The following is a 19887-nucleotide window of genomic DNA, read 5'->3' as shown; positions in this document are numbered from 1 at the left end:
CTATGGCATTTTTATTAATATATATATATATATATATATATATATATATATATATATATATATATATATATATATATATATATATAAAAAATTTTTTTTTTACTAGTAATGGTGGCGATCAGCAATTTTTTTTATCATGACTGTGCCATTATGGTGGACGCATCGGACAATTTTGACACATTTTTGGGACCACTGGCATTAATACAGCGATCAAAAATGCATTGATTACTGTACAAAATGTCACTGGCAGTGAAAGGGGTTAACACTAGGGGGCAGCGAAAGGGTTAATATGTATCCTAGGGAGTGTTCTAACTGAAGGGGGGGGGGTGGGACTGTGAAGGGAAACTAACAGATCGCCGTTCATACTCTGTATGAACAGATGATCTGTCAGTTTACTGCTCAGAAAACTGGAAACTGTGTGTTTCAGCTCCCAGGTTCTCCATGTGCCCCGAGCGATCGCGGGAGCCCGACGGTGATCGAGACCACCTCGCATCGGCTCGGGGAGCGAGCGCCCCCTAGTGGCCATCTATGCTACCGACGTAGCATAACGGCGATTTGCGCAGCCGAACCATGCTGCCGCAGTACAACTGCGGCGGCTGGTCGGCATGCGGTTAATGAGACACAATGTACAGGGATAGGGACAATTGTAGACACTCACTCAGGTTGAACTGGATGGACTGGTGTCTTTATTCAACCTTACTATGTAACTATGTAAATGCTTGGCAGGAATTCAGAACCCTGAATTAGCCACTTGACCCCCTGGAAGATTTACCCCACTTCGTGACCAGGCCTTTTTTTTTTTTTGGGCTTTTTAGCACTCCGTTACTTTAACTGACAATTGCACGGTCATGCAACACTGTACTTGAAATTAAATTTATATATTTTTTTCCCCACAAAAAGAGCTTTCTATTGGGGGTATTTGATCACCATTTTATAAAAAATAAACATTCCAGTATACATCCCATAGTTTGTAGATACTGTTCAGGTAAACCAATCAATATGCGCTTATTGGGGATTTTTTTTTTTTTTTTTAACCACAAATATGTAGCAGAATGTGGAATGTTTATTTTTATTTTTTATACTAGTAACGGCGGCTATCAGCAACTTATATCAGGAATGTGATATTGTGATGGACAATCAGACACTAACTGACACTTTGTGGAACCAGTGACACTAATACAGTGATAAGTGCTAAAAATATTCACTGTACTAATGACACAGACTGGGAAGGGGTTAACATCAGGGGCGATCAAAGGGTTTAATGTGTGCCTAACCAGTGTTTGTGTGTACTGTGTGTGTGTCTTTTACTAAGGGATGTGCTTTGCAGGGAAACAAAAACCGGCACATCCCCACTGACAGGACAGAGCTCTATATTGTTTACATACACAGAGCTCTGTCCTGTGGTCGTCCTCTCCAATCAGCCGGTGCCAGTGGTCATCCATTGGCAGGCACCCGCTGATCGGCTTGTGCTGTGTGCGCCCCATACCCCCCCCCCCCCCCCCGAAAATCAGAATCCCGTATATATGTGTGATTCTGCACAGCCAGCCCACACTGTGGCAGTAAATCTTATGCCCTGTACACACGGTCAGACCACAAAATCCATCAGACTTTTTCCGATGGATTTTGTCCGAAACTTGTGTTGCATACACACGATCGGACAAAGCTGTCGGAAAATCCAATTGTTCGGAACGTGATGACGTTCGTTACATACAAGGGGACTACGTAGAGGCTAGTAGCCAATAGCTTTGGCCTCGTAAATTTAATCTGGCACTTTGTCCGTCGGAATTCTCTACAAACGATCGGAAAAAGTCAGATCGGATTTTGTTGAAAAGTTACTCGGGATAAACAAGCGTCCAGTGCGGTCCCATCAATTGTCTTCCACCGTCTCGTGGCTAGCGTGATGACATCACCGCCAAGCCCCCACCCTGCGCGTTTCGTCAGCAACAGGACGTTGTCTGGGGATTGGCCATTTTTTATCACATTTTTTTATTTTCTTTTTGGATTTGATCACCTATTTTCATATGTATTTGTGAGCTTGTTATTAGCGCTGCGTCTGTTTTGTTATTATGTTTGTTTAGAAGTTTTCAGTACTGGGCTTTTTTGGTGCTAGCTGCTTATCATATATTTCACTTTATTATATATACTCCACTTGGTTTTTGGTTATAGCGCAGCGTTTGCCTTAGGGCTCTAAACAACATTTCAGTTCTTGTATAATAAACTCCTCCCTCCTTTGTAGAACGTGGAGGTGTCGGTGTGGGTGACGGTCCTGGCGGTGATCTGGCTTCACACCACCTGTGTGGATCAGAGAGAGGAGTGGGAGCTGCTGGAGGGGAAGGCCGTCTCCTGGATCAGGGCTAAAGCAGGTAAGTGCTGAGTGCAAACTACAGTATCATCACTGACCAATCAGAGTACACCTTTTACTGAAATCACTCCCACGCGGCAAATTCTGATTTTATTTCAATAATTACATCACTTTGATTGATCTTCCCTGTCTAAATAATTATCCTGTGTTTTTTTTTTTTTTTGTTTTGTTTTTTTAGTACAAAATGGCTTTTGTTTCTGAAATTTCAAAAGGCACATTTTTAGATGTACAGGCAGTCCCTGAGTTACGAACATCCGACTTGCGAATGACTCCTACTTACGAACGAGAGGCAGCGTGACGTCTCTGCTGTTCCGAATCAGAAAACATCGGAAAACGACGTATGCGCATGCGCGGCTACTTGACAGAACATCGGAAAACTATGTCTCTGCCATTCTACGCATGCGCTCCCGACTTACGATACATATCCAACTTCAGAAAAAAAATGTCAATCCCTAACCCGTTCGGAACTCGGGGACTGCCTGTAAATGTTTTTTCATTACCCATGAGGACTGGGGCACACGGGTGATTTTAGTAGTGCAATCTTGCAAGCAAATACATTTGTAATTAAACACTAAAGCCTAGTACACACGATCAGATTGTTGGCCAACAAAACTGTGCACTTTTGTCCGAAGGGCGTTGGGCCCGAACTTGTCTTGCATACACACGGCCACACAAATGTTGGCCAACAAATACGAACATAGTGACGTACTACGTTGTTTTTCAGCTCTTTAGCACCACCCTTTGGGCTCCCTCTGATAATTTCGTATTAGTAGAAGTTTGGTGAGTGTTGATTCGCAGTTTTCATTTCGCACTTTTCAGTTCGTTTCTGAACGGCCGTTCGTCAACCAGCCATGTTGCGGAATCGGAGGAGATAACGTGTTATTTATTTTTGGCCTTGGAGTTAGTTTGACCCAAGGCTTGACCAGGAACAGAAGGAGGAGGAGTTCTTGGACCAAAAATTGGTTGCTTTATTAATCGTGACCAATTATGTCAAATGCCTTTGCTGCAGGAGCTCCAGGAGAATGATCAGGATGATTTTTGGAATTATATCCGGATGGCGGAAACTCTGCTTTCACCAACTCTTGGCATTGGTGACCCCCTATATTAAGAACCAGGACACATGCATGAGGCTTTTATTTTTTGGTTGAATAATAATGATTTGATTTGGTCTATTTTCTATATTTGTGAATGCATAGAATGCACTTTTTGGTTAAGTTCTATTGGCAGATAGCATGTCTAATTTTTTTTATTTTATTTTTTTAATGCACAATGAAAAAAATGTGGAGAATAATATGTGTTTTACTTCAAATGACAGTTTTGGGAGTAGGCAGTTACAGTTTAAAAAATACAAAAATGTAAAAATTGACAAGGGACACCAACATAGTTGTATCTTTGATCTTAAAAACTACAGGATAATGGTGTTGTGGTAACTTGCACCAAAAAAAAAGCTCACTACTCTTAAGCCCCGTACACACGATCGGATTTTCCAAGGGGAAATGTTTGATCGCAGGCCGTTGGTGGAAAATCTGACCGTTCGTACGCTCCATCTGACAATTGTTGTCGGACGTTCCGCGGACAAATGTTGGACGGCAGGTTTTAAAATTTTCCAGGAACAAATGTCCGTTGTTGGATTTTCCGAGCATGTGTACACAAGTCCAAAGTACAAACACGCACGCTCGGAAGCAAGGACGAGCCGGGAGCGATCGGTCTTGTAAACTAGCGTTCGTAATGGAGAATTAACATTAGAGATGCGGCAAATTATGAAATCATGAAATGCAGCGCACAATTCTCTTCTTCTTTAACCACTTCAATACTGGGCACTTATACCCCCTTCCTGCCCATGCCAATTTTCAGCGCTGTCGCAGTCTGACAATTGCGCGGTCATGCAACACTGTATTCAAGTGAAATTTTTTATCATTTTTCTCCCACAAAGCTTTCTTTTGGTGATATTTGATCACCGGTGCGATTTTTATTTCTCGCGCTATCAACAAAAGAAGAGGGACAAGTTTGAAAACAAACACAATGCTTCTTACTTTTTGCTATAATAAATATCCCAATTATTATTTTTTTTTAAACAAATTTCTTCCTCAGTTTAGGCTGATATGTATTCTTCTACATATTTTTAGTAAAAAAAAAAAGAAAAACGCAATAAGCGTATATTGATTGGTTTGCGCAAAAGTTATAGCTTCTACCAAATAGGGGATAGATTTATAGCATTGTTATTATTTTTTTACTTGAAATGGAGGCGATCTGCGATGTTTGCGGCGGACATATCGGACACTTTTGACACATTTTTGGGACCATTCACATTTATACAGCGATCCGTGCTATAAAAATGCACTGATTACTGTATAAATGTGACTGGCAATGAAGGGGTTAACACTAGGGGGGCGATCGAGGGGTTAATTATGTTACCTAACTGTAGGGGGAGGGGACTCACAAGGGGAGGAGACCGATCGGTGATCCTCTGTACAAGGAACACACCATCGGTCTCCTCTCACCTGACAGGACGTGGATCTGTGTGTTTACACACACAGATCCATGGTCCTGCTCTGTTACTGGGCAATCGCGGGTGTCCACCGGACATCGTGGCCGCCGGGCATGCACATCGGGTAACCAGTGATACGGCGCACGCCCCCTGATGGGCCGGGAAGGCGATCGCGTCATATGACGGTGGGCAGGCGGCAAGTAGTTAATGGGATAATAATGAAGCTGCTTTGCTGGTGATACTGAGTGATGGAGTTATTGCAAACGGATTTTCAAAGGATTTTTTTTCTAGTGATATCAACAATAATATTATGCTTTTTTTTTTTTTATTTGGGCCAGTTACCACAACACCATTATCGGCTAGTTTTTAAGATCAAAGATACAACTATGTTGGTGTCCCTTGTAAATTTTACATTGTATTTTTTTTAAATATAGCTGCCTACTCCCAAACTGTCATTTGAAGTAAAACACACAGCCAAGTATTATTCTCCACAATTGTTTTTATTGTGCATTAAAAAAAGAAAACCAAATAAAATTAGACATGCTATCTGCCAATAGAACTTCACCAAAAAGTGCATTCTATGCATCCAAAAATATAGAAAATATACCAAATCAAATCATTATTATACAACCAAAATATAAAATAAAAAATAAAAATGCATGTGTCCTGCTTCTTAATATAGGGGGTCAACAATGCCAAGAGTTGGTGAAAGCAGGGGCCCGCCATCCGGAGATAATTCCGAAAATCATCCTGATCATTCTCCTGGAGCTCCCGCAGCAAAGGCAGTTGACATAATTGGTCACGATTAATAAAGCAACCAATTTTTGGTCCAAGAACTCCTCCTCCTTCTGTTCCTGGTCAAGCCTTGGGTCAAAGCAATAACTCCAAGGCCAAAAATAAATAACACGTTATCTCCTCCGATTCAGCAACATGGCTGGGTGACGAACGGCCGTTCAGAAACTAACTGAAAAGTGCAAAATGAAAAAGTGAGAAATTAAAAGCGTGAATCAACACTCACCAAACTTCTACTAACACGAAATTAGCAGAAGGAGCCAAAAGGGGGGCGCTAAAGAGTTGAAAAACCACGTAGTACGTCAGTACGTCCATAATTGTTGGCCACCATTTGTGTGACCATGTGTATGCAAGACAAGTTGGAGCCAACGCCCTTCGGACAAAATTCCAGGGTTATGTTGGCGAACAATCCGATCTTGTGTGTACACGCCTTTAGAGTAATGAGCAATTGCTACACATTTGAAATCAACGTCTTCACATGGAGAGAGGTGCACGAGCAAAGAATATGCATGTGCAGCGCTACCCCCATAGGAGCGGCTGGTGAATGTGGGTATCTCCCACCCTGCACAGCCAGGCACATGAATTTTCCACTCACTCCGGAGACGAGAATCAGTCCTTGCAGCTTTTTCTTTATGGGAATTAAACTTGGATGTAGAAGGGTTATTATGGGATGCCCACTTGATCAGCAAATAAACTCTTCAGGGACATAAACTATATACATCCAGTATACACACACTTCTCCTCTTATACTTCCAGCACAGACTTGCTTGTAGAACTACAACTCCCAGGACCAGCTAGCACTGACGGTTTGATCCAACATAATCTGTTAGGTCCAAATCAAATGCTCTTTGCTGGCAGGGACCATGGACCCATTTGGTAGTGTAGCAAAAAGAGAAGCCTTAGACCCAATACACAGTATTCGATTTTCTGAAATTTTTTATCTTCAGCTTTACCAAAACCATGTAGTGCAAGGGCCTGCCGGATTGCATCCAAATTGAAACTCTAAGCCCCTGTACACACGGTCGGAGATTTCGACAACCAAATCCGTCGGATTTTGTCCGAGGGATTTAGTCCGTCGGATCTTGTCCGAAACTGTTGCATACACACGGTCGGACTAAGTTGTTGAAAAATCTGATCTTTCAGAACATGATGACGTAATTTCGTTACGATGGGACTACATTCAGGCTAGTAGCCAATAGCTTTGATGTAGGAATTTGATCTGAGCATGCGTGGCACTTGGTCCGATCAAAATCCTCTACACATGATCGGAGTATGTCTGATCGAACCAGTTGGTCGGAAAATATTTCCAACATGTTGGAAAATTTGGTCCGACGGATATTCCGACGGAATCAGTCCGATGCATACCACACACAGTCGGATTATCCGACAACACGGTCCGATAGGACACATTCCGACGGATTCTCCGACCATGTGTACAAGGGCTAAAGGTTTGACCTCATATTATATGGTTTTAGTAAATCTGAAGACAACAATCTGCAGAAAATCTAATAGTGTGTATGGGGTCTACTGTAAGTGCCCAGCTGTCCTTTCCTGTGGCTACTGATCGCAGCTCCACCTCTTCAGGCACTGCCTGCCCACTTGGCTGCAGGTGCATTTTTCTGTAGTCCTCCTGGCTACTTCTCCACAGTCCTCCTAGAGTGACTCTGCATCCATCCCAGACTGCTTGCACCCAGTCCCTTCAGGAATGCCTCTCGGTCCTCTGACTGTAACACTCACCAGCCCTCTTGGCTGTCTTTCTACCTGGAGATTTGCCCGGAAGTGTTCTCCTGCGGTCCTCTCCTTGCTCCCATGCCTCCTGGTCAGCATCCCTCCATGTGTCATGAGAAGGGTCCCTTCCACACCCAAGCCCAGACCTGAGTTCACCCCCCCCCCCCCCCAGACTAGGGGGCTACTTTCAAAGGCTTCGGACAGACTAACACTCCATCTCCATCTTCCACCCAAACTCCACTGTCCCAGATGGGCTGACCTTGAGTATTTGAAAGGGACCGCCTCCTGCCAACCGATCTGCTGGGGATTGGTCTGGGCCCTCAGAATACTCCAGACAGCTCCTCTTATGCCCCTCCCACCTGCTTCTGGAACCTTCTCCAGTCTATCTGAGTGGCTCAAAACCTTGACCCAGAAAAATACACAGTCCAAGCCTTGAATTTACCTACACTAACAAAAATTTTAACATTAGCACTCCAGCAAAGTCCAGATAAAAGCCTTTATTGTAATGACGCATTTCACAACATAATTGTTGCTTAGTCATAGCTATGAATCCATTTCTTCAATATTAGCACTCTAGCCACGCTAGGGGGTGCTATACTTGCATCACACATACTAGGGGAAGTACAACTGGAGGCGTCCATAGTGGAGAAGGATCTAGGGGTTTTGGTAGATCATAAGCTTAATGACATGCAATGCCAAGCTGCGGTTATAACTATAGTTATAGCATCTACAAAATAGGGGAAAGATTTATGGCATTTTTATGATTTTTTTTACTAGTAATGGCGTGGATCAATGATTTTTGTTGGGACTGCGGCATTATGGCAGACAGATTGGACACTTTTGACACATTTTTGGGACCATTGACAATTATACAGTGATCAGTGCTATAGAAATGCACTGATTACTGTGTAAATGACACTGGCAGGGAAGGGGTAAACACTAGACTAGGGAGTGATCAAGGGGTTAACTGTGTTCCCTGTGTGTGTTCTAACTGTGGGGGGGATGGAAGTGACTAGAGGAGATGGCAGATCGATGTCAGTTGGCCAACTGAAATTATGGTATTTCGTACACCCTCTTTACGGTTGTGTGTGCGTTAATGTGCCGAGTCATGTTGTATTATAGTGAATGTGAACCCAAAAAAATTATGTTATGTTATAGGGAACATCTAGAAATTTTAATTGTGGCTTGGTAGAACTCTGAAAAAATGTCCCTTTTTTGTCTGATATTTTCCTCCTCATAAATAGCAGTGTCTTTCCTGGGCCTCCTGTTCTGTAGCCTTATAGTTGTATATCTGCAGTGTGAGATCCAAGACACTGCTGTATCTGACCGCTAGTCTCAGGATATTTGGAAGGAGACACAGTTGATCACTCGCTCCTCCTCAACAAACTCCACTCCCTTGGCCTCCGTGATTCTGCTCTTTCCTGATTCTCCTACCTATCTCAGCGCACTTTCAGTGTCACATGCAATGCCATCTCCTCCACTCATCTTATTTCTGTTGGGGTACCCCAAGGCTCCGTCTTTGGGACCCTCCTATTCTCTCTCTATACCTCTTCCCTGGGCCAGTTGATAACCTCCCATGGCTTCCAATACCCCTCTCTGCCAATCCCTTCACTGGCTTTCCCTACCCCACTGTATAAAATTCGAAATACTAACCACAACATTCAAGGCCATTTACAACATCACCCACAGCTACATCACCAATCTCATCTGCTGATATTGCCCAAATCGTCCTCTCCTCTCCTCCCAAGACCTTCTGCTCTCTAGCTCCCTTGTCACCATCTCCTTTGCACGCCTCCAGGACTTCTCTAGAGCCTCTTCCATCCTCTGGAACTCCCTGCCCAGTATGTAAGTCAGCCCCTACCCTGTCTGCCTATTCCTGGAAATATACTTATTCAGGGAGGCCTACCCCACCTCCACCTAAGAACTGTACCCAAGTCACCTCCTTCAGATATTCACCGCAGCTATTACCTTTTGTACCCTTTAGATTGTAAGCTCATGAACAGGGTCCTCATATTCCTACTGTATTGAACTGCATTGTAATCTTACTGTCTCCCTTCTACATTGGAATGTGGTGCACAAACTGTTGGCGCAATATAAGTCCTGTATAATAATAATAATAATAATAATTTGCCAATGTCACTTCGGTGCTGCTCACTGTTCTCCTTGCTGGAGAATAAGCTGTAAATGAGGACCTGCAGTGGTAGGATCTCCCTGCTTTTGCTTTATTCATTCTGTTTTTCTTGCACCTGCCCTGCTGCTTCTTAATTATTATCCCACCAGTCATCAGTAATAATAAAATGCTGTATTACATTGTGTCTTTATATCTGCCCTGAGTTCAGCTCGGTGATTGTGAAAAGATGAATTCCAGATCGGTCATTTATCCCCCATTATTCTGCATCCGGAATAAATAAAAGTGACATTTGATGTGTCCTCAGGTTCCTCTCTGGGGGAGTTTGTCAGAGCCGGGAAGAAACTGCTGAAATCCTCCGTGGACCCCAAAGTGTTCGGCTTGTAAGAGGAGACGTCTGGGTGAACCAAGATGGCGGAAGGATTCTCCTGATGGATTCTGGAATCTTCCTGGAATGTCGCTGCATCTCCTTTGTTTACTTAACCAGTTTTGTGCCTTTGTACTCCGCTCCTGTATATGTGAGCGATACCAAAGTTAGATGTGCCGCGTTTACTATTTAGGGAATAATAACGGTTTGCACTATTTACATGTCCTTGTTCTTTACTATTCTGCATTCTCTGCAATGTTCAGAGAACTACTTTGCTGCAGTTTTGTTTAAAGGAATAAACCACTTTATATGTTTCCATTGTCTGTATTTCTAATAAAGTCACAGCGGGGCCCCCCAATAAACTGAAAAACCTCTCAGTGTAGTAATGGAGGCCGAGGACTTCGCCCTTCCTCACAGTCTCAGTATTAATCAGAGATGTGTCTTTGTCCCACTGAGTGTTCTATCGGATATAACACTGCTCATTAGACACGTGCAATTGGTTTCATTCCGAATTCATTTTTTAACGAATTTCAACACATTCGTAAATATCCGAATTAACAAAAACCAGCTTAACAAATTTTTCCGAATTTACTAATTTAGGAATTTCCGGATTTCTAAGTTACGAAATCTGGAAATCCGAAAATCTGAAATAACTAACTAATAGTAACTTAACAATTACTAACTATTAAACTATAGGTATTGGAATTTCAGTTTAAATTTGGCTATTAGTGAATGTACAAGTTTATCCGAAGATACAAATTATCCGAAACTAACGAATGTCACATCTAAACAAATGGAACGTAATGAGTTAATAAGAATAAATAACAATAATAATAATAAAAACTTTTTACGAATGTCACATTTAAACAAATGGAATGAATTAATAATAATAATAATAAAAGTTTTATTATTATTATCGTTATTTATTATTAATTCATTACGTTCCATTCATTTGGATACGGCATTCATTATTTCGAAAAATTCGTAGCTTTGGATAAATTCATATTCGTTACGTTCACTAACAGCCAAATTTGAAAGGAAATTCCAATACTTATAATAGTTATTATTAGTTAGTTATTATTTAAAATTTCCGGATTTTCCAATTTACAAATTTTCAAATTTCGATCATAATGAATGTCCCAAAAAAACTGTAGGGGAAAGGTGCCATTCATTTGGATACGGCATTCATTATTTCAGAACATTCGTAACTTTGGATAAATTCATATTCGTTACGTTTACTAACAGCCAAATTTTAAAGGAAATGCCAATACATATAATAGTTATTATTAGTTATTTAAAATTTCCGGATTTCGGATTTTCCAATTTACAAATTTTCAAATTTCGATCATAATGAATGTCCCAAAAAACAAACAAACAAAATGAAACGAAAACGAACACATTTTTCAGCAGTGCACACGTCTACTGCTCATAGCGAGCCGGTATAGCTGTAGGAGTAAGGTGCCATTCTAGATTGTACCTGCAGGGGGCACTGGGGGTGAAATGCGCAAGTACTCCTCCCAGTTTTAGGGCGGTGAGGGACTCTCAGTCAGAAGCTGCTTTGTATTTTGGTTTAGTTAGAGAATCCCTTCAATTCCTGATCTGTCATTAGAGGAACACAAACGCTAGCCAGCAATTGTAAAAAAAATGAACATATCGAGGAAATAACATCTTACCCGTAAGTAGGAGAATTCCAAGTTTACTTTGACTTTATAGAGTTAATTTGGGCCAGGCTAAACCATAACAAACAATTTCCATTACCGAACAATCTGGCCGCTGTGTGCCCTGTAATATACTGTGGTAGCATTAGGTATATGCAAAAAAAATGGCGCTGTGTTGGCAGTATGGGGGACTTCCAGTCTGCTGCTGCTGCTGGAATGAAATCAAGTTGACCTGGATTTTTTTTTAGAAATGCAGGAGAAGCCTTGACTTTTTTTTCAGTGAATGCAAGGCTTCCCCTGATTGGCCAAGGTTTAGAAGGGGGCAGGTGGTGTCATGATTTCTAACTCAGCAAATCAGAGGAATGCTTGTGTCCATTGATAAAAATACAAGGTTTCCCCTGAATGGCATTCAGGCCAACTTGCTTTAGTTCTGGCAGCCGGCTGGAAGTCGCCCGTACCTCTGTGGAACACAACGCCGCCTACTGTATACACAGCCTTGGCCAAAAGTTTTGAGAATGACACAAATATTAATTTTCACAAAGTCGGCTGCCTCAGTTTTTATGATGGCAATTTGCATATACTCCAGAATGCTATGAAGAGTGAGCAGATGAATTGCAATTAATTGCAAGGCCCCTCTTTGCCATGAGAATTAACTTAATTCCATAAAAGAACATCTCCACTGCATTTGTGAAGAAGGCTTCAGGGCGCCCAAGAAAGTCCAGCAAGCACCAGGACCGTCTCCTACAGTTGATTCAGCTGCGGGATCAGTGGCACCACCAGTGCAGAGCTTTCTCAGGAATGGCAGCAGGCACGTGTGAGGATATCGGCACACACAGTGAGGAGAAGACTTTTGGGAGATGGCCTGGCGTCAAGAAGGTCAGCAAAGAAGTCGCTTCTCTCCAGGAAAAACATCCGAGACAGACTGATATTCTGCAAAAGGTACAGGGATTGGACTGCTGAGGACTGGGGGAAAGTCATTTTCTCTGATGAATCCCCTTTCCGATTGTTTGGGGCATCCAGAAAAAACCTTGTCCGGAGAAGAAAAGGTGAGCCCTCCCATCAGTCCTGTGTAATGCCTCCTGAGACCATTCATGTGTGGGGTTGCTTCTCAGCCAAGGGAGTGGGCTCACTCACAACACAGCCATGAATAAAGAATAGTACAAAAACATCCTCCAAGGGAAACTTTTCCCAACCATCCAAGAACAGTTTGGCGAAGAACAATGCCTTTTCTAGCACAATGGAGCACCTTGACATAAGGATAAAGTGATAACTAAGTAGCTGGGGGAGCAAAACATCAAAATTTTGGGTCCATGGCCAGGAAACTCCCCAGACCTTAAAGCTGAGTTCCACCCATATTTTAATCTTTATATGCAGGGCTCGAGTCCTGCAGGAATGCATGGGAAGGCCGTTAATGTATTTTTTTTCCATAGCAGGAACGCAGTTACCTTCAACGGGACTGGCCTTTGAACAGGGGCAGAGGCGGGCTGAGCTGGGAGGGCAGTTTGCTGCACTGCATTCCGGGATTTGTAGTCCGGGCCACACTCAAGTTCCTGGTGGCGGTGGGTGGAGACTGGAGAGAACTGAGCAGTGTAATGGCAAACCTCGTAGAATCGGCATGCCTAGTGTGTGATGTCACAGGTGTGCCCCATTCCACTCTCCTTCCCAATTCCTCCTTCACCCCGCTGCCGCACACATCTCCATTACTACCGATACCAGCCTCCACTCTACAGGGCCACCGTTGACAGCTCACCACCTCATTGACAGGTCAGTTGAGATCTCACCAGACCACACTCTTCCAGGAACTGGAAATTACTGGAGGGGGGGGGGGTGAAGGGGGCAGAGGACATTACTGGGGGGGGTGAAGGGGACAGAGGACATTACTGGGGGGGTGAAGGGGCAGAGGACATTACTGGGGGGGAGGTGAAGGGGCAGAGGACATTTCTGGGGGGGAGTGAAGGGGGCAGAGGACATTACTGGGGGGGGGAGTGAAGGAGCAGAGGACATTACTGGGGGGGGGGGGAGTGAAGGAGCAGAGGACATTACTGGGGGGAGTGAAGGAGACAGAGGACATTACTGGGGAGGGAGTGAAGGGGGCAGAGGACATTTCTGGGGGGGGTGAAGGGGACAGAGGACATTACTGGGGAGGGAGTGAAGGGGGCAGAGGACATTTCTGGGGGGGGGGTGAAGGGGACAGAGGACATTACTGGGGAGGGAGTGAAGGGGGCAGAGGACATTTCTGGGGCGGTGAAGGGGACAGAGGACATTACTGGGGAGGGAGTGAAGGGGCAGAGGACATTACTGGGGGGGAGTGAAGGGGACAGAGGACATTTCTGTGGGGGGGGGGGTGAAGGGGACAGAGGACATTATTGGTGGGGAGTGAAGGGGGCAGAGGACATTACTGGGGGGGAGTGAAGGGAACAGAGGACATTACTGGGGGGGGGAGTGAAGGGGACCGAGGACATTACTGGGGGGGGGGGGGGGAGTGAAGGGAACAGAGGACATTACTGGGGGGGGGGTGAAGGGGAGAGAGAACATTACTGGGGGGGAGTGAAGGGGGCAGAGGACATTTCTGGGGGGGAGTGAAGGGGGCAGAGGACATTTCTGAGGGGGGGTGAAGGGGACAGAGGACATTACTGAGGGGGGGTGAAGGGGACAGAGGACATTACTAGGGGGGAGTGAAGGGGGCAGAGGACATTACTGGGGAGGGGGTGAAGGGGACAGAGGACATTACTGGGGGGGAGTGATGGGGACAGAGAACACTAGGGGGCAGAGTTCTCGGCATTCCTCTTTACAACAGAGTCTGCAGGATTCCCCCTTACACTGCAAGGGGGAACTCTGTGGACCCTGATGTAAAGGCAATATACACACACATTTTGTATTTTTGAGGTGGGGGGTGGGGGATCTTGGGTGAGTTCCTGTACTTTTTTTCCCAGGACTTGACCCCTGTTTATATGAATCAGTCCCTTGCTGCAAGTATAACAACATTTGGCATAAAACATTTTTTTTTCTGTCTTGCTGTTCGTGGCTTGTTGCTGGAGTGTCCTTTGTAATCTGCCTATTCCGGGCCGCGGCGATGTACGTCATATCCTGTGGCGCTTTGGCTCCTGGGAGATGGGTGTCATCATTCCCAGGAAAGTCAGTGGGCATCGCCGCAGGTAATATTCCTGCGCTACGCCCTGTGTAGAATGCGCACGCATGAGATCGGGAGGTGCATGCTGGGTAGCCAGCTGCACCTTATCCAGGGAACAGAGTCCTAGTGGGCTTCACATGCCCACAGTGAAGATGGAAGTGCTCAGGAATGCACAAAACAAACGTAAGTCAACTAACAAAACATGTAATTGAACAGCAATTTTATTAATCGCATGCTTTGCAGTATTTAATTCCTAGCAGCAGAACGGGTGACAAAAAAAAATAATAATAATCTGGGTGGAACTCCGCTTTAATCATATTCAGAACTTGTAGTCAATCCTCGAGGCGGGTACCAAAAGCCCCACAAATTCTGACAAGCTGCAAGTATTGATCATTCAAGAATGGGCTGCTATCAGTCAGGATGTGGCCCAGAAGTTGATTGACAGCATGCCGGGGGGAATTGCAGAGGTCTTGAAAAAGAAGGTTCAACACTGAAAATATTGACTCTTTGCATAAACTTATTCTAATTGTCAATAAAAGCCTAATTAACCCCCTAAATGATATGTATAAAAAGTCAGTGCCAAAACCCAGATTTTTAAAGTGGTTGTAAACCCTTACAAACCACTTTGACGTACAGGTAAGCCTAGATTAAGGCTTACCTGTAGGTCCAAGAAATATCTCCTAAACCTACACGGTTTAGGAGATATTTGCCGAAAAGACAGGCACCGCTGTCTACGGCGCAGGCGCACTGAGCGCTCCGCAGTTAACGTCGATATGCTGCGAGTGGCGGCTCCCGTGCGCATGCGCGGGAGTGACGTCATTGCGGCTCCGACGAATGACAGCGCGACCCACCAAGAAGATGGATGCGGCGGACTACAGGGGACAGCGGTGACTTCGCTGGCTCCTGTGTCAGGTAAGTGACACATAATGGACTACTATGCGATGCACAGTAGCCCATTATGCTTTACCTTTGCAGGGAATCAAAAAGGAAGTAAACTCATCAGGGTTTACTTCTTCTTTAAGGCAGCTAGCAAAAGGGAAAAATCTACACAAACACATCAAAACAATCAATGTCACAAAAACGCAGTGCCTTAAAATATTAAAAGGTAAAACATTACTTTCAAATAAAGAGTCCTTCAATACAAAGAAAGTGGGAAAAGGTCTGGGTTAAATCTTGCTGGTCCAGCGCGACTTTCACCATTCAGAGCGGAGTTTGTCTACATTTTCCTTTTCAAGACAAATTTCTGTGCGTTGTCTCTTCCCCATTCATCCATCTCAGTGGCAGAGGTTACGTATTGCTGGCACTTTGAAGTTCTGAACACTTGCCAGCTGTGAGTGTGATCTCGCTGTATCCGGTGACGTATGTGCGTCAGTTCCTATAATTGGGGAGACGGATTGCGGGTGTAATGCGGCAGACCGGTGAAGCGAGCCGCATAGCAATTAGGAAAATGACATTTGTGCTACGCCACCCTCTATGATCCCTCCTCTCCATCTGCAGACAGTACAGTAATCAGCGGAATGAATTGTGTACTACGTCTCGCTCTATGATCCGAGCTCTTCTCCTAGAAGGACACTCCCCACAATAACTGCACAGATCTCACTCCCAGCAACAGGAGAAGAGCGACCGAGAGAGAGCCGGAGAGGACAGAACTGTACACAGGTATCACCAATATCATGTGTGTCATCTATACATTACATATAGACCCTGTATATACATTACATATAGACCCTGTATATACATTACATATAGACCCTGTATATACATTACATATAGACATTGTATATACATTACATATAGACAGACACTGTATATACATTACATATAGACCCTGTATATACATTACATATAGACATTGTATATACATTACATATAGACAGACACTGTATATACATTGCATATAGACTCTGTATATACATTACATATAGACTCTGTATATACATTACATATAGACTCTGTATATACATTACATATAGACAGACACTGTATATACATTACATATAGACTCTGTATATACATTACATATAGACAGACACTGTATATACATTACATATAGACAGACACTGTATATACATTACATATAGACTCTGTATATACATTACATATAGACAGACACTGTATATACATTACATATAGACAGACACTGTATATACGTTACATATAGACTCTGTATATACAGTACTTATAGACAGACCCTGTATATACATTACATATAGACCCTGTATATACATTACATATAGAAAGACCCTGTATATACATTAGATATAGACAGACACTGTATATACATTCATAGTTTCATAGTTAGTAAGGTTGAATAAAGACACCAGTCCATCCAGTTCAACCCGAGTGTCTACAATTGTCCCCATCCCTGTACTTTACACACTTGCATTGGTCCCTACCCACAATCCAAGGTCCCCATTCATATACTAGGGCCAATTTTGGACAGAAACCAATTAACCTACCTGCATGTCTTTGGTTTGTGGGAGGAAACCGGAGTACCCGGAGGAAACCCACGCAGGCACAGGGAGAACATGCAAACTCCAGGCAGGGAGTGTCATGGTTGGGATTACATATAGACAGACACTGTATATACGTTACATATAGACTCTGTATATACAGTACTTATAGACAGACCCTGTATATACATTACATATAGAAAGACTCTGTATATACATTACATATAGACTCTGTATATACATTACATATAGACACTGTATATACATTACATATAGACAGACACTGTATATACATTACATATAGACTCTGTATATACATTAAACATAGACAGACACTGTATATACATTAAATATAGACAGACACTGTATATACATTATATATAGACAGGCGCTGTATATACATTATATATAGACAGACACTGTATATACATTACACATAGACAGACACTGTATATACATTATATATAGACAGACACTGTGTATATGTCCTTACACCTGCCTGCTGCCATTCCTGAGCAAGCTCTGCACTGGTGGTGCCCCGATCAACTGTAGGAGACGCTCCTGTCGCTTGCTGGACTTTCTTGGGCATCCTGAAGTCTTCTTCACAAATGCAGTGTAAATGTTTATGGGATTAAGTTCATTTTAATGGCAAAGAGGGGCTTTGCAATTAATTGCGGTTCATCTGATCCCTCTTCATAATATTCTGAAGTATATGCAAATAGCCATTAGAAAACCTGACGTAGCAAACTTAATTAATATTTGTGTCATTCTCAAAACTTTTGGTCAGTTGGTACAGTGCATGTGATATGTATATATTGTATAAATTATGCATACTGTGCATATAGTATGTAAGGGTGTAAGTGGTGAACATATAATACAATATACAGTGCCTTGAAAAAGTATTCATACCCCTTAACATTTTCCACATTTTTCTCATGTTACAACCAGAAACGTAAATGTATTTTATTGGCATTTTGTGTGATAGACCAACACAAAGTGGCACATAATTGTAAAGTGGAAGGAAAATGATAAATGGTTTCCATTTTTTTTTACAAATAAATATGTGAAAGTGTGTGAGGGGGGGGGGGGGCATTTGTATTCAGCCCCCTTTACCCTGATACCCCCTAATTAAAATCTAGTGGAACCAATTGTCTTCAGAATTCACCTAATTAGTAAAGAGAGTCCACCTTTGTGTAATTTAAACTCAGTATAAATGTATAAATACAGCTGTTCTGTGAAGCCCTCAGAGATTTGCTAGAGAACCTTAGTGAACAAACAGCTTCATGAAGGCCAAGGAACACACCAGACATGTCAGGGATAAAGTTGTGGAGAAGTATAAAGCAGGGTTAGGTTATAAAAAAAAAAATATCCCAAGCTCTGAACATCTCACGGAGCTCTGTTCAATCCATCATCCGAAAATAGAAAGAGTATGGCACAACTGCAAACCTACCAAGACATGGCCTTTCACCTAAACTAGGGGTAGGCAACCTCGGCCCTCCAGCTGTGGTGAAACTACAAATCCCATCATGCCTCTAGGATTCATGCCTGTGATTGTTAGGGTCTTGCAATGCATGGGACTTGTAGTTTCAAAACAGCAGGAGGGCCGAGGTTGCCTACCCCTGACCTAAACTGACAAAAGAAACAAGGGGGGGGGGGGGTGGCGCCTCTCTAAGTGTATTATTAAAACAGTATCATTTATTGCGATATTGCAATCTTGTGCAATAAATTATACTGTTTTCATATTACACTTAGAGAGGCTCCTCCCCCTCTTGTTTCTTTTATATGTTTTGCAGAGTTGCTGAACACACTCTGTCAGGAAGGGCATGCAGCACCCAAGATGGCAGGCAAAGAAGACGGCCTGTTACCTCAGTTCCTGTCAGAATACCATTGGTGCGCCTGCGCGCGCCCGTGCACGCGTCAACATGCGCACGTGCACCCCGTGACAGTCTTTGGTGCCCAACAGGCTATTTAACCCAGACTTGGTGCTGTCTGCTCTACAGTGTTCCCATGTGTTCCCATTGCCTTGAAGCTGATACCTGTTCCTGTTATCGGACCCGGCTTGCTACTAACGTTCCTGCTTTCTGCCTGCACCTGACCCTTGTCTGACTCCGCATCTGCCAGCCTCCTCTGTTACCTTGCTGCCAACTTGCCTGTATCTGCCTTCTCTTCTGCCCTTGGAGTACTGCTGAACTTCTATCCCAACTGCAGCTGCCTCGGCTCCACTACAGCAGTCTACCAGGCACTCGTGCAACTCTGCACTCATGCGTTACCTGTCGGCTCTACCAGGGGGCCTCGAGTCAGAGGTGTAAAAGAGGCCATCCTCTGCATTCTGCATTTCAGGCTCTACTGTCAGGTACGTGACAGTAGCAGACAGCCATGTCTGAGACTGTGTGAGGACTCTCTCCCATGGAAAAACTCTGCCAGCACCTAACGTGCCTGACACAAGGACTGCAAGAGGGCCATACCCAGCTAGAGGGACGCCTACACACTCTGTTTACCTCTCCAGCCACCCAGGGACTGACACAAACATCTTCCTCCTCGCAAGGAACCTCTTCTGTTCCTGCACTCTTCATGCTCCCACCGGAGCCAAGAGTTCCGACCCCGGAAAAATTCCAGGGTGAACGTGGCAAGTTCAGAGCTTTTTGGAACACATGCAAACTCCATTTCACTCTCCAGCCATGCACCTTCTCCCTAGAGGCCACAAGGGTTGGCTTTATTATCTCCTTACCAGAAGGCGAACCACAATCTTGGGCCCACTGTCTCTTGGAGCAGGAAGCCAAG

The 19887-nt window shown here is 43.7% G+C and overlaps 2 protein-coding genes across 2 annotated transcripts in view; both read left to right on the top strand.

The window, feature by feature from the left end:
- LOC143975638 (von Willebrand factor A domain-containing protein 5A-like) overlaps positions 1–10179 on the top strand; it is a 79301-nt gene extending 69122 nt beyond the window's left edge. The window contains exons 18-19 of the mRNA XM_077478127.1: positions 2237–2363; positions 9806–10179. Coding sequence (XP_077334253.1) covers positions 2237–2363; positions 9806–9885 — 207 coding nt within the window. The 3' untranslated portion in view covers positions 9886–10179. The remainder of the gene's footprint in view (positions 1–2236; positions 2364–9805) is intronic.
- A 5826-nt stretch (positions 10180–16005) lies between these two features.
- LOC143975639 (von Willebrand factor A domain-containing protein 5A-like) overlaps positions 16006–19887 on the top strand; it is a 157092-nt gene continuing 153210 nt past the window's right edge. The window contains exon 1 of the mRNA XM_077478129.1: positions 16006–16312. The gene's annotated coding sequence lies outside the window, so the exon portion shown is untranslated. The remainder of the gene's footprint in view (positions 16313–19887) is intronic.

This window comes from Lithobates pipiens, unplaced genomic scaffold, assembly GCF_037356315.1.
Source record: "Lithobates pipiens isolate NorthernLeopardFrog02 unplaced genomic scaffold, aLitPip1_a1.2 Scaffold_13, whole genome shotgun sequence".
In the NCBI taxonomy this organism is placed as follows: Eukaryota; Metazoa; Chordata; class Amphibia; order Anura; family Ranidae; genus Lithobates; species Lithobates pipiens.
The sequence above is the reverse complement of the archived record's forward strand: the minus strand, read 5'-3'. Positions and strand labels throughout refer to the sequence as shown.